The 14,461-nt window shown below is 34.7% G+C and overlaps 1 protein-coding gene across 5 annotated transcripts; it reads left to right on the top strand.

Moving 5' to 3' along the window:
* Positions 1–269: 269 nt before the first annotated feature.
* Positions 270–14,191, top strand: LOC116166649 (kinectin-like). 5 transcript variants are annotated; one of them, XM_031481678.1, is made up of 18 exons: positions 270–430; positions 790–992; positions 1,041–1,208; positions 1,337–1,492; positions 8,336–8,693; positions 8,746–8,891; positions 8,965–9,324; positions 9,371–9,556; positions 9,605–9,808; positions 9,862–10,104; positions 10,150–10,233; positions 10,332–10,571; positions 12,323–12,439; positions 12,502–12,594; positions 12,685–12,825; positions 12,875–12,967; positions 13,021–13,059; positions 13,284–14,191. In XM_031481678.1, exons 2-18 carry the CDS (start codon positions 792–794, stop codon positions 13,296–13,298), a joined length of 2,844 nt encoding a protein of 947 aa, XP_031337538.1. In that variant the 5' UTR covers positions 270–430; positions 790–791; the 3' UTR covers positions 13,299–14,191. The 5 variants fall into 5 exon arrangements, with proteins under 5 accessions (XP_031337538.1, XP_031337537.1, XP_031337541.1 ...); XM_031481677.1 differs by lacking the exon at positions 13,284–14,191 and having other exon boundaries at positions 13,021–13,098; XM_031481681.1 differs by lacking the exons at positions 1,337–1,492; positions 13,284–14,191 and having other exon boundaries at positions 13,021–13,098.
* Positions 14,192–14,461: the final 270 nt, after the last annotated feature.

Below are 14,461 nucleotides of genomic sequence, written 5' to 3'. Positions count from 1 at the left end.
TGAAGAATGTTTTCAGACAGACAGAGGGACGTACTATAATATTCTCTCTGCATTCTGCCACTCTCCATTTCACCCTCTGTTACGCCGCTGGATTATGTACCTACCTATATTATGAGCGCACTTTTTAAAACCCAAATTGCGTAGATTTAAAAAGGCAATTAGAATTGAAACCGCGATTATTTTTGCTTCAATTTACTAAAGATAAAAAAATATTGAGCGATTAGGAATGTGGTAGATAAAAAAATCAGCCGAATTTTTGGTTAGAGGCGCGTGCGCTTTTGCGAATCAACCTTGCATTCCCATTCCAGTTCCATTCATTGCACACTTTCCTTCCTCTCCTTGTTATCAGTTTTAAGTAGGCTGTTGATTTAGTGGTAACTCGTGTTTTTGTGATCGTGAATTGTTTTAAATATTGGAATTATTTGTTAAGGTACGTATCGTTCCTTACTTGTAATCGCGAATAACATCAATCGCTATCGAAAATTCAATAGAAATGTCGACGACCGGTGCTAATGGCAATTTTACATTACACACCGCCTTCCATGATTTGCTACGTGGCCTTGACTCGACTGCTTCAACTCCGATTTTGTTTGAATTTTTCAAATTGTTTAATTACTTTGTATGAAAATGTGCCACCCCAGTTGCTCCCTCAATTGCAATCCAAAACAAAACCTTTGTACCTGTTTTGCATGCGCATTTTTCATGGAAAACTCCTGAGCATGTTATTGCCCTGTTTAATGCAAGGACTGAAAAATTGATGATGTGGTTACATTCAACTCCCCGTTCTAGCCATGGATATTCAAACTGCATTAATTGGAGTGGGTGTCTTCGCAGTGTCCGCAATAATATTACTCCTCATATCAGTGTTTGGTATCAAAGAGAAAAGTTACGAAGAGGCCTTAGCCGAACAGAGGCAGCAAACAAATGCACTTTTAGGAATTCAGCATCGACCAAAATCGAAAGAAAAAAAAGTTAAGAAAACTACTAAAAAGGTAAGATTTAAATTTCGGCAATTTTCTTAGTTAATAATACTCGAGTAGCCCAAAGAAAAACAACCAAATGTTCCTGTCGATTTGGATGTCGCAGAAGAGTCGGATGACAAAACTGCTTCTTCATCTTCTACTGCGAACACGCACCAAAAGCTCCATGTAGAGTTTAAGGAACCTGCAGTTGAAGAAGTGGCTCTCCCTGAACAGACTGCAAGTAAAGTAAGCATAACTCGGTTTGTTCGACAACGGTAAATAACAGCATGCTAGGTGGAGGCTTAATTTTCTTTTGCGATAAGCATGTGTGTAGTTCGAAACGATCTATCGCTGTAAAATTGCTTGCTTTACAGAAGCGAGGGAAAAAAGAGAAAGTTCGTCCGATACTGATCCATAAATCAGTCGAAAATATACCAGTTATACCAATTGTAGATGTGCTCCCTTCAAACCATTTTGAACAGCTTCATCCTAAAGATGACCTCGAATTGTTGCACTTGCATATACAAAGTGTAAGTCGTACTAACATTTTGCATGTATCTGTGCTTGCTGTTTTCTTTTTGTTGTTATTAACTGAATTTTGAATTCAAATTGGAATAAATACAAATTGTATAACTTGAACAAGCGCCATCTACTTTATTCCTTTTTGAATTCTTTTGTAATTAAGTAATTCTACAGTCTACATTAATGAATTGTTTCTTCTATCCAAGTATCTACTGTCAACATTTGCAATTGTAATCAGGGTAATAATCTAAATAATGTAAATAATTGTTTTGAATGTGTTCGGAGATCAAGGACTTTATTACTAAAGGTTTGTTTATAAAACGACCATTATAATCTAATTCGTAAGCAAAAACTAAGCATTAATAAGAATTCAATTCAATAATATCTGGTCAGAATGTCTGTGTTTGGCAGTGCAAAAGTGACTACATTACTCAGCCATCAATGTTCTCTTTTCTAATTTGCTGCATACCTTTCTAATTTCTGTGCAGTTTTTGTTGTTTTTTTATTTATTTATGGACATTCGACCATACTTGTCATATATTCTTATGTGTGTAAATTATTAAGCAGGAAGTTAGACAAACGCTCTTTTTCATAAAGAAAATTGCCTCAATCACTGAATGGCAATATTACATACAATTACAGAACAATTGTAAACTTTCATAATTCAAAGCAATTAAAGAAAACCTACACAAAAAAAGAAGTTGTTCGACATTCCAGCCTATTGAGCAAAATCTGATGAAATAAATTGATGTTTAGTTGTGAACTTATCTAATCAGCAGGAAGCCAATCCCATCTTAGATGGTACCAGTAGTGCCATCACCATTTACTCGATTGCACTTTCTTTTTTACTTCTATTATTAACGCGTTTCCACAAAAATTAAAAAATGCGCTAATATCGCTACTAGATTTGGTTTCATTATAGTGTCGAGGCTTGCATTAGGAAGGATTTGAGATTTGAGGAGTAATCCCTATGAAATTTCAGTAGCAGCTCTATGCCTAAAAACTGATTATATTAAACATAAATGTTAAGTGTATAGCCCGCATGTGCATAAATAACGTTCTTATTTATGAAACATTTTTGCTAAAATTTTAAAAGTGGGTCTTTTCAATATCTGCAAATCGATCACGTATGTTACACATAGCAAAATGGAATGGGAGTGGTTAAAGGGCCAAATGCGAGACGCATTCAACTGTACCATATTCTACCTGATTGGATCAGTAGTAACAGAGATATAAAGTAGTTTGGAAAACGGGTATGCATAAAGGGAAGAGGGAAGGTCTGAACGCGTTGAACACGCACATCTGTTTTCAAATTGTAATGGTACTTACATTCAGGGTTTTAACAAAAACAACATACAAATCTGAGAGTTCAATTCTTAAATATACAAGTTAATGCATTGATATACCTCACAGTTATGCAACCCACCTTACACAAATTGGACAGCAGTGTAAACAAAAGGAAGTATAGTTCTTTTGGATATGTACTCGGCCGATTTGTTTAGCATATTTTACTTCCTTTCATTACACCAACTTTCGTCTATGTCTTACATGTAGGTACTCTTCTGCAACACGAGCAAATTATAAATCAAAAATATTTCAATACCTGTTTTCTCTTCTAACATTGTGATCTGCATTGATTGTATGTATATTATTAGTGCCAGATAAGTTAGTGTATCTGCCAAGGACGTGCAAAAATGCTTCACGCTTCTTAGTTGAACAACATACTATACTTAATTATATATCTCTTGTTGCGTTGCTTCAATAATGTTATTATTATTATCTCTATAGGCTTCTTCTATGTATGCTAAAATATTTAACTTAATTTCTACAATTCTTAAAACACAACAAGTTCTTTTGTGGTGTCATGTTCATTAACAATTCAACCATCAACATGAAATTTTTTCATGCAGCAAATAAATCATGTAATTATTGAAATACATCTGTATCATTTCCCTTTTTTCTTTTTTTGTATACATTTTATTAATAATCAGATATTGACATTTATTGAAAAACATTTGGAAATGAAAGTAGGTAAGATCGGTTGCATATCTTAAGAGGTATTTGACTTGTATATTTAAGAATTGTGAGAGGCGGGAAAGAATAATCCTATCACAGAGGGCACTGCGTGTCGTAGAGGGCGACTAAACAAAAGTCGCAACTTTAGCGCCGGTTTTGGTCTTTGTGGGTTGACAAGATTTCTACCAACCATGTTTCTTTCCCAATTTGTGACAATTTTTTACACGATTTAGTCTTACACATGGTAGTACTGGGGGGTGAGCCCGAGAGCTACTCTCCAGGTTTTGAACAGTGTTGTGAAGGAACTCTAGCATTGCTTTTCCGAACAGCTGTACACGCTCGCGATTTTAGATACTTGCATCATACGTTGACACTTCCGGCTAATCATACTGAACTTTATAAAAGATCCTTGTTACAATATTACAAAGGACTATAACGCCATTCCACTTTCTTTGAAAGACTTACCATATACTTGTTTAAGAAACAGTAAGAGTCTTGTTGTGTTTCTTCTTTTAGTCATTATTTCCTGTTCCTTCAATTTAGATTGGGAGTTAAATTATCATGGAATTGCGCGTTTTTTGGAAATGGGTTATGCAAAATATAAAGTAGTGCCATCATTGGGCAGGTTTCTTAAAAATTTTGTTGTATTTTTTGGGCGAATGGTTCCTGAGGGCTGCTCTGGGCAGTGAAATGCGTGTGAAAGTTGGAAGCGCCAGAAAGTCGCGACTTATAACTAGAATTACATGACGACCCTGCTGATAGGTGGTTGTGGTGCTACGTGTTTGGTTTTCTGCTGATTGGCGGAATTTTGAGTTAAGGTGAATCAGTTTGATTTCATTGGTTTTTTAGTTCGTGAAATTATTCAGTTGAAGTCGCCGAAGAAAAATTAAGTCGAAGCTCAAGAGAGAAGACTTCAGTTTTAACCGTCGAGTATTTTTCGCGCTGATATAAAAGTAAATTTCCCTGTAGCCATTTTTAGAGGATATTTGAGTAGGTGTTTTCATGTAATAAATAATCAAAAAGTGAAAGGAGCCAAATTCATTTATTTATTTGATATTGTCTGGGTTTTTTAAAATTAATTTACGGACGTACTAAGCCCTGCCCTGATCGCTATTGCAAGGTGTCTTTCTCTCAATTTGTCTAAAATCGAGAAAAACTTGCCATAGCGTGTTTGTTCTGTTATAATCGCGTTTACATTTCTAATTAAATGGGCTGCTTATTCGTCATTCTATGATTGCCATGGAGATTACTGTGATAAAAATCACCGTCCATTTTGCGGCTTGTTGCGGAAGCAGAAGAAAAGTTCGTACCTGCAAAATCCAAATGGAAAAACCTACTATAATGAATATAAAAAGTTGTTGGCGTGAATGAATAGGAAGCATCATACGAACAAATTCTTAAATGCATCAATAATGGTGGTATATTTCCAACCGTTTAAACCGTCGCGAGGCGCCGCGCCGCTGCAGTATGTTGCTTCCAAAAGTTCTCATGGTTTCAAATGCAGCAGTTCTCACTAAGGGCTGAAAAGCAGCAACACGGCGTTTCGATCCAAAGCGCCTGCGCTCGCTCCTAACAACACAAAGATAGAAACATTAATTACTTTAGTCATTCTTCTGTGCTTATAAAAGTTTACATCATCTTCTACAAGTCTTCCCGATAGTAAATGGTACTCGCCTTCTTTCTAGCCTGTGTCTCTATATTTCATGAATCCAAAATTAAACATTCATTTTTATTTATATACAAATAGCAGACCTGACGAACGTTGGTGACATTTTAAATCCTTGGAGGTTTTGTAAGTTAAGAGATGCAGATTCACGACATGGTAATGATGTGTAACAAAATCACACTGCACATTTTAAATATTTGAACGTATTGTGAATTAACTATGCTTAAGTACTTAATTTTGCCCTAATTTTTTTCTGGAATTTGTGCAATTGCAAAAAACTGATTTTTCATTTTCCAGGAAATTTGTCCGATAGGTAGTCTCGTACGATTAACACGTTGTGCGCGGGTGCACCATCCTGTTGAAACCAACAGTTTCTAACTTTTGTTTTTTTGTGGGTCCTTTGATGATGGTTTCTCCGAAATGAAACTTTGTATTGAAAATCTTTCAATGGTGTCTTGTAGAGCCCAAAAAGTGCTAATGAGAAAATGTTTTTTATTTTTTTTGTATCTGCTCAAATATCAGAAAAAAATGAACGCAAATCATAAATTTCGGTTTTTCTGACATATCTTCGGAACCAATCAGAATTTTCCGCTTTTCTTTACTTTTCTCTTAATTTGACCATCTTTGTATCAATCATAACTTTTATGGTTTCTGAGATCCCCATGATAGACATCCTTATCTTGGACACGGTGTATAATCAGTTTACAGTTTACTATTATCAATAAACGTTTACCATTCCTCATTTCAATCCTTGAAAAAATTCGCATGTATTTTTGGCGCTCTATTAAGTAAGTCGTAGCTTCCACACTATTGCGTTAGTTAATTTTCTAATCAATTAATGTTTATACGGTCTATTTGTCACAAGATATTACTGCATTGTATTATTAAATAGTCGTCACTTCAGATTAATTAATTTCATTGCCAAGGTGACGAAATTTATTGTTGATTTAAATTGCGCGCTATCTTGATATAAATTAAACAACAAAATTGGGGAGACATGGGAAACTGTTGTCAATATAACAATATCAATTGTATGATTATGGAAAACCTTTAGGATTTTTCTGCAATAACTTTTTTTGTTGAGAAGCATTTGGTATGGGCGTTTTCCATTCTTAAGATTTTTAAGTGTATCAATTGTGTAAATAAATTCCATTCATTTCAAAGCCGTCATAAGACCGCAATAAAATTAGTCACACTATTACATAACAATTCCAGAAAGTTGTGTGCACATAAAGACAAATTCCATTCAACGAAGCATTGTCATCGTTGGAACATGCTGTGTTGTATACTGATTCCACGGATATTAGAGATTTTCCATAAGCAAATTAGATTGACTTATCTGGGGACTTTATGTGTGCACTTCAACAAAAGCTGTTTGTGATTGTTTTGAAAACAAATATTTTTTATTACTTGTATTTTCACGTCCAGTGACCTTCCGTTTTTACTATAAAGGTTATGGACACTCTTTGAATGTGTAACTATGGGAAAGTTTGTTTAACAATAGTTAATATGTAATTTAGTGCACAATGGTGAATTTTAGTCAATGGGATGATTTATAAAATGTAAATACAGGTTTCTTTAGTATAATTACGGGTTACTCGTAAATTTTTTCTAACAAAGCAAGAAAATTGTTTAATTTTCTCTTCAAAATTTTACACAATTTGATGTGTTTATTATTGCAACAATTCTTATTTCCATGAAATCTACAAAACATATACAAAATTTGTATTCCTTTGGATCTTGTTTCTATCAATACTCTTCATCTGGAAATCTTCTGTTACCCTTAAGACCTGTCTTTAAGTCTTTGTATATTTTCATTGATTTTCGATTCCAGATTTTCGTCCGTGTTTAGTGATATTCCCAGCCCAGGTACTTGAATTCATCCACCTGTTAATTTTGAGATGATTGTTCATTAATCTTGTGCTTTGTTCCTACTATTTATCGTCTCGCTTCTGCCATACTGCTAATATCTACATGAACTCCATCTATCCCTCTCAGACCTTGTAAAACGTTGTGATTTTTAAATAGGTTTTAACATATCATATAAGGTGGATGAAGTAGAAGAATTATGTTAAAAAAATATCTGTTAATGGAGACACTTTTTTAATTGTTAAGTGATTAATTATTCACAGAAGGAAAACATATCAGCTGCTTATTGTTTATTTTCCAAAAGCAAAATAACACACATCCTTTGTTTGGATCCGCCCTTTAACAACAAACACAATACAAAATTTGTTTCATGAGCCAGTAATTCTCACAGGTCGATTCCTTTAGGTATATTAAAATTACCTCAAATAAATTTAATATACAAATTACTAAAAGTAACAGACCACAATTTCATACAAAAAAAAAAAATTAAAATAACTTACGGTTATTGGCGTGGGTAATATTCTCTTCTAGTAATAATTGATATAATCTCCTTGGCGGTTCCTTTGGAAATATAGGTAGTTGACTTTTATTATTGTGATGAATGCAAAATTTGGTGGAAGAAAAGTTGGCATGAATCGCAAACCGGCTGTACTTTGCGGGTCGCGAGCAATATGCACCTTTTTTATTAACTTTAAATTCCCTGTCGTATGTCGTTGTATACAACATTTTTATTTATCGTACACACAATGAGTTTAATGTAAGTTTATTTGATCCAGTTTTTTACTTGAAAAGCGGTTCCCCGACTCCAAAATGTTCCTACGTGTATATTTTACCACTCTTAAATAAAAGGCTGCAAAATTGATATTTCAATTAAATGTTTGTCTTACATGTCTGGAGTACAGGCAAACGACAAACCAACTGAAATTAATAAATCTGTATATCGAATTCTCAGGGGAATTCCCATGTCATTTATGAAAAGGGCCCATATTTACTACAAATTTTTTTGAGGTAAATAAACAAAAATTGTAAAAAATTCACTCTTTGATAACAGAATAATGGGCAACTGAAGGCTATTTGTGGTACCTATCTTTTAAAAATGTGTGGTAAGCAATTGATACTGCTTATTTCGGCGTGCAACCAGGAAACGTACCTGTATTCCTGTTCTTTTAATTTAATTGCAATCTTTAGCTACAAATAAGAATAACTAAACAATTGCAAATGTATATGCTTATTTCCTAATTTACCTAACGTATACGTTACCACCTATTTTGCATTTTTATTTGTGTTTGAATTGAATTAGAAAGAAGATGTTTCTGCTAAGACTGAATCTAACAAGGAAAAGCCTAGTAAGTCTAAGCAGAACGGATTACAAGAAACTAAAGCAGGAAAACCGAAACAAAATTCTACCGAAGCAAAAGGAAAAGTGCAGGAGAGTGTGAGAGAAAAAGTAACAAAAGAAAAAGTAATCAATTCCAGTCCGGAAATTCAAAAATCAAAGAAATTGCCCGAAAAGGTACCGCCTGCGCAGCAAGTCGTGGCTAAAGATGTACCAGCTGTAGAGGTCGCCGTTGTTCCGTCAACATCTAGTGAAAGTGTCACCAGCGGCAGCAAAGAAAAGAAAAAGAAGAAATCTGACTTTAATGTATTGCAAGAAATCGGTAAACGCATTACTCTCGCTATTAACTTTGCTTCAAAACCGCCTATTTTTAGCGGCCAAAGATGGAGACATCAATTTACCTCTTCTACTGAATGCGGTGCGTAAAGCTGAACTGTCTCGATCTGAAGTTCAAATACTTATAGATCTCTTACTAAACAAGCAGCATGAGGCCCCTGCAGTTGTGGATCAGTGGAGTGAGGTACACCTTTTGTTTCAGTTAATTTATGTGCAGGTGTTTATATGTATAACCATTGCATTAACTTTTCTAATAGGGGAAAGCCGATCCCGTTCAAAAGCTAAAGAAACAACTGGCAGAAAAAGAAAAGGCGCTGGGAGAAGAGCAAGAGGCACTACAAGGCGTACAAGCAAAATTGCGTGAGGTACGCGCGGAGCAGGCGGCCGAAAAAATGCAACTTCAGCAAAGAGTTCGAGGCTTAGAAGAGGCACTACAGGCGAAACATCTCGAATTGCAAGCAGTTAACGGTCGAATTCACAGTCAGAATCAAAAGCTCCAACAAATACAGGCGCAAATGAACGAAGAATCTCTCGCCATGCATAAGTTACACGAAGAAAACAATGCTCTTCAGTTACAAAGGCAACAGATAGAAATACATATAGCGCAAGCGCAAGAGGTTAGTACATTAGATGTCGATTGTCTTCGAGTGTTTTTTTCCACAGGCCGAAGCCACCATTCAAGATCTACAGGGTCGCAATAATCAGCTGACAATGGAATTACACTCACTGACTGAGCAAAATATGGCTACAAAAGATCACCAACAAGGCATCATTGTGCAACTACAACATCAAGTGAATTTGTACAAGGGTGAGCTCGATGAAAAAGAAAATTACACCAGACAATTTGAAGTAATCCATTCTGTGAAATCTAGAGCATGTCCTAAACTCTGATTGTAGGAATTACGTCGAGACCTGGAACATCGGTTAGGAATAGCTATTCGGAATGAGAACGAACTTAAAGTCGAAATCGGACAACTGAAAACTGCTTGCCAACAGAACGCGGAAGAAGTACGGCGCTTGGAACACGGAAAGGGACAAGCTTTGGAGGAAATTCGGAACTTACAAAAGCAAAAGGACGAATTGGACCATGCGCTATCTCAGGTAAGTTTGTTTGGATTCACTTCCTGTTCACACTAAATGTAATCGTTTTGAAGGTCAAAGTGGAACTGCACGACGTTCAAGATGAGAAAGCGGAATTACAACAGATTAAGGCGAACGGTTTGGCGCAAGAAAATCAACATCACAAAGAAGAACTGCTCAATTTGCATAATGAGCTATCGTCGGCGAAATTGGAACTTCAGTTTGTTGAGAAAAAGTATGTGACAGACCTTGATGAGTCGAAGAATGTGGTATTTCGACTACAAAAGGAACTGGACGAGCAGAAAGTTAAAAATAATGTAAGTTTTTACAATTTTTGGCGTTTGGTCTAAAACACAATTTAGGAATTGCGTCAAAAAAATTGGAAAGTGATGGAAGCTTTAAAAGTGGCGGAAACTAAGGCAGTTGCACCAACTATTCAAATCGACGTAAGTCTGCTTATGAAGGCTTCATAGCTCTTCTTCATCACTTTCCACCTATCCATTCACTCTCGCATTCAGTTTTTTATGTTTCAATTTGTGTATAGGAAATCGTGTCGAAGGTGAGAACGGAGGAGCAAGATTTACATAGGAAATTCATGGAGAGACTGTTCCCGGACCTTTCGTTCGCGAACGATTTAACGTGTGATAAGTGGAATGAAAGTGCAGAAAAGACAATTAAACAATATATTAGTGACCTAGAAAATTCGAAAACGCAAGATAATCAAGGCGAGATAACGAAGTTACAAGCACAAATTAAACACTATAAGACTATTATTGATGATACGGTAGGTATATATTTTACCTGACTACACTTTCACACAATAATCTCATAGCCATATTGTTTTGTCGATAAATTGGAGATCCACAATGTTTTGTCTAAAAGCTCTGCCCCCAAAAGTCCCATAATTTGTTTCTTCAATTTTTCTGAGCCAACCATGACGCATAGTAGGATGGAATTAATGGCGTTTCCACGTTTGCAAACATTTTCCAATATTGCTACCCCAAAATGTGAATGGATGTGCAAAGAAGGTGGTCCGATCATAATAGGTGTCTGTTAAACAAATTCAAACTGCTGTATTTGGTATGACAAAATCGTTTATAGGAAAAACTGATTTTTACATTAAATTTGCGCCTGCGCGACAATTTTGAGCGAGACGAGCGCGAGCTTATGTTGATATATTCTTGGTGATTTTTTATGAAAAATGACTGACTCGTTCAACAGGAACACGTCACTTGTAGATGTATTAAAGAGGGTATTCAAGTCAACTCTGGCATATGCATAAAGACGTTACTGTAGACGACTCAATTCGGGCAAGTAATGTGAAACTATAAAGCGGCCAGCATAACTCGGGTTAGTGGAATCTTCACAAAAGTCAAACTGAATATACTCGGGTTGCAACATTTTTCCGGAAAATATGTAGTTTACCTTCAATTTTCTTATGACTCGGTGAAGTCTATGAAGTGTATATTTTTGGACAGGACCAACAGATTTCCTCAATATGCAAAGATCCATATTGTACCAGGTGACCCAATAAGACTGTTTTCATTAAATTTCGCATAATAAACTCACATTTTTAAAGAGAACCAGTTTATCTATCATTTTCGTAAAACTAAAAACGATATATTTTGAGTATTTTCAAAATGCGACCATCGCTGCCTACATCTATTTGCGTTATCCGAATCAACTACGAACCATCGCCGCCAGCATATTAAATGCTTCTTGGTTAGAAATCAGCATTTTAGAAAAGATTACAAATTCAAAAAACTGCACTTTCTGAATGTAAACACAGCAGAATAATTTACAAATTACGGCTGTTATTATTTTATAATGCATCGTGTTTCATTTGTTTAATTTTCCAAGGCCTACCTAAAAGTGTAGGGTCCTTTTCCAAACGCCCCACGCCATCTTTGTTTTTGAAATAACTGAGTTTTTGTTTTTACGAAAATGATAGATGGTTTTCTTTAAAAATGTGAAAAAAGAATGTTTAGTTAATTATGCGAAATTAAAGAAAATGCAATTTTAAAATTTAAGGTGGCAGGTGGCAGTTACGCCCTCTGGTGGTCATTTTTAGAACTTGAAACTATTTTTTAGCGATTCTTCATAACCGATTTACCCGATAATTTTTTTACCCCCAAGTCATATGTCGAACGGTTCCCGAGATATGGCCGAGGAACAGTCTTATTAGGTCACCCGGTACAGTCTGGGAAGTTGTTTTTCCTGGACGACTATAGCAAAAAAATTCTCAAGCGCCTTTTTAATCCACCAACATATTAACCCTTGCAGGGGACCTTTTAATTCCTTCTAATTAGTTGCATCCCACAAAAGGTGGTGTTCATTGATGTTCACCGGGTGGATAATTGGTGTTGATGACTTTCGGCAGGTACGTTATCCTATATTTTATGTTCTAGAGGTTTTTTCTCTAGTTTTCCCAGTCCATACCTTAATTTCTCTAATTGCTTCTTCCCTTCGTACATTTTCAAAACTCTTCACCTATCAATTAATTTTGTCGTCAATCAAATTGTTGTGTTATTTCAGGAAGGCATTCTAAAGAAACTAGAAAACCACATAGAACAAGAAGAAATTCATTGGCGCAACGAATTGAGAAGTAAGGAGTCTGAAATTGAAGTCCTAAAACAGAGGCATTCGACAGAGGTTTGTATCCAAACAAAATCTAATTCTTATTCAACAAATTAAAATACATTTTGTTCGTACAGATAATTGTTAATGCAAGGGAAGCTCATTTTCCAGAAGGCGTTCATTTTGCCTTTCAATGCATTGAGAAATCACTTCCTGTAATAATTGATGAGGTATATACACTTACAAGTAAATACGCTTGCGATGTTGTCCCGTTTGGCATTACTTAAATCTCGGTTTATAATCTAATACCATTTAATTAGTTACAGACTAAAGTGGAACAGTTAGAGTTGCGAATTCGATCAGAACAACAGGAGAAAGGAAAGGTGCTGAAGGACTTTGAGACACTTAAAAGTCAAGCGGCAACAATGGTAGAAAAGGTTGTTGTAGATCAACTTTCGGAGGTGAGCTTTGTCCCGATTATTTTTGTTTGTTTAAAACTTGGAATTGTAGGAATTAAACTCTTTAAAAGAACAAATAGTCATTGAACAAAGAAAAAATCTTCCACACAAACGTGAAGACAAGTCAAATGATTTAATAATGAAGGTGAGTTTTTTGTCCTGTATTTAATTGCCATTTTAATCTGGTTTATTGTCTAGGAACAAAATAATATTTCAAGTAATGGACCTTCTATAGAGGTAAGAGATAACATACAACATTAACAATATTATTTAGTCACTGATTACAACTTATCAGTCAAATTTTGTTATCCACAAACAAATGAATAACAAATTATAGTAAATCTGTGCATTTTGTAACGATGTACACTGTCGAAACCTTAAGAATCTGTGACTAATAATAATTGTTTGTTACTTTTCACATTAGCACCGAGCGAATTACTCACTAACATTCTCCTTTTCAGGCACCTATAGTATAGCCAACTTTCAAGCTCAACACTATAGTTAGATGACCTCGACTAAAAGTATAGACATTAAATTACAATAAGATTTTGCAGTCATTGAGTTTAATCGAAGTTCCGATCTATTCCGGTTTTCTTGCTTTTTGTACTTAGGTGACAAATTTTTCCCTAAATATTCATTCCTACTTTCGTTTAGTAAAGAGTTGCTTTGTAGTGCAATATCAGGGTGAAATTTTCGTGTGTGTTTGTTTCATTCGTAATAGCTTCATCTTTATTATTATTATCATTAGTATTATTAATTAATCGGGAGCGGCTGGTGCATACTGTATCCCAACTGTGTAATGGGAAGAAAATAATTGTGTAATCCGTAATTCGGTTGGCGTTTTTGCACAAGCCGCCACTGACTTGTACTTTATTATTATAGCACTAAAGTTAGAAATTCAGAATGGACACATTGTGAAATCAAGACATATATATTTTATACATTATACTAATACAGAAATAAATGACGCTTTTAATAATTATCGGTTTAAAAACGACCATAGTTGCTTGATTAGTTCAAATTAATTTAATTACCAGTGCCAAAATAACGATATCGATTGTAAATTCATTTGCCAGCAATTTGTAAAAATATATTTTGCAATTTTGTATGTAGAATTTTTTTTAATGTAAAATAGAATATCAAGAGGTCTTATCGCAATAATATATGCTTATGTAATAATAATAATTTAGAATAATACTTTCTACTGGGCAAGATATAATTAAAAGATACACTAGTTTAATGGTGGCTTAAAAGATATACAATACTTAAATAAAAGTTTTATTATATTATAAAATTGTCTTATTAGATTAAAGAATTTATATACCACAAGTTAATATAATGGATTAATAAACGAAAATTGTCACTTGTATTATGATGTGTGCGTGTATAATGTGAAGTTGATGAGTCGAATAAGTTCAGAAAAACTTTGTAAACTGTGATCATTTTCTATAACAATTATAATAGATTATCTGTAGTGTCGTTTATTGTAATTCGGAGTTATCAGTATTTGCACTTCCGAAACAAAACTCATTTTTACCTACACCAATTTGAAACATCTTGAGATTCTAACATGTTATTTGTTAATAATCTTAAATACAGGGACAATTAAAAGTCTTAAGTTGGGATGAAATCAAAACTT

The sequence above is a fragment of the Photinus pyralis genome, unplaced genomic scaffold (genome assembly GCF_008802855.1).
Source record: "Photinus pyralis isolate 1611_PpyrPB1 unplaced genomic scaffold, Ppyr1.3 Ppyr1.4_LG3b, whole genome shotgun sequence".
Taxonomy (NCBI): Eukaryota; Metazoa; Arthropoda; class Insecta; order Coleoptera; family Lampyridae; genus Photinus; species Photinus pyralis.
This window is presented reverse-complemented; position numbering and strand designations above follow the sequence as displayed.

Excerpts from the sequence above, each read along its gene's own strand:
- LOC116166649 (XM_031481677.1), top strand. The coding sequence starts at position 792 with ATGGATATTCAAACTGCATTAATTGGAGTGGGTGTCTTCGCAGTGTCC. Across the intron at positions 1,493-8,335 it reads TGCACTTGCATATACAAAGT|AAAGAAGATGTTTCTGCTAA; the intron begins GTAAGTCGTACT and ends GAATTGAATTAG. Across the intron at positions 9,809-9,861 it reads TGGACCATGCGCTATCTCAG|GTCAAAGTGGAACTGCACGA; the intron begins GTAAGTTTGTTT and ends ATCGTTTTGAAG.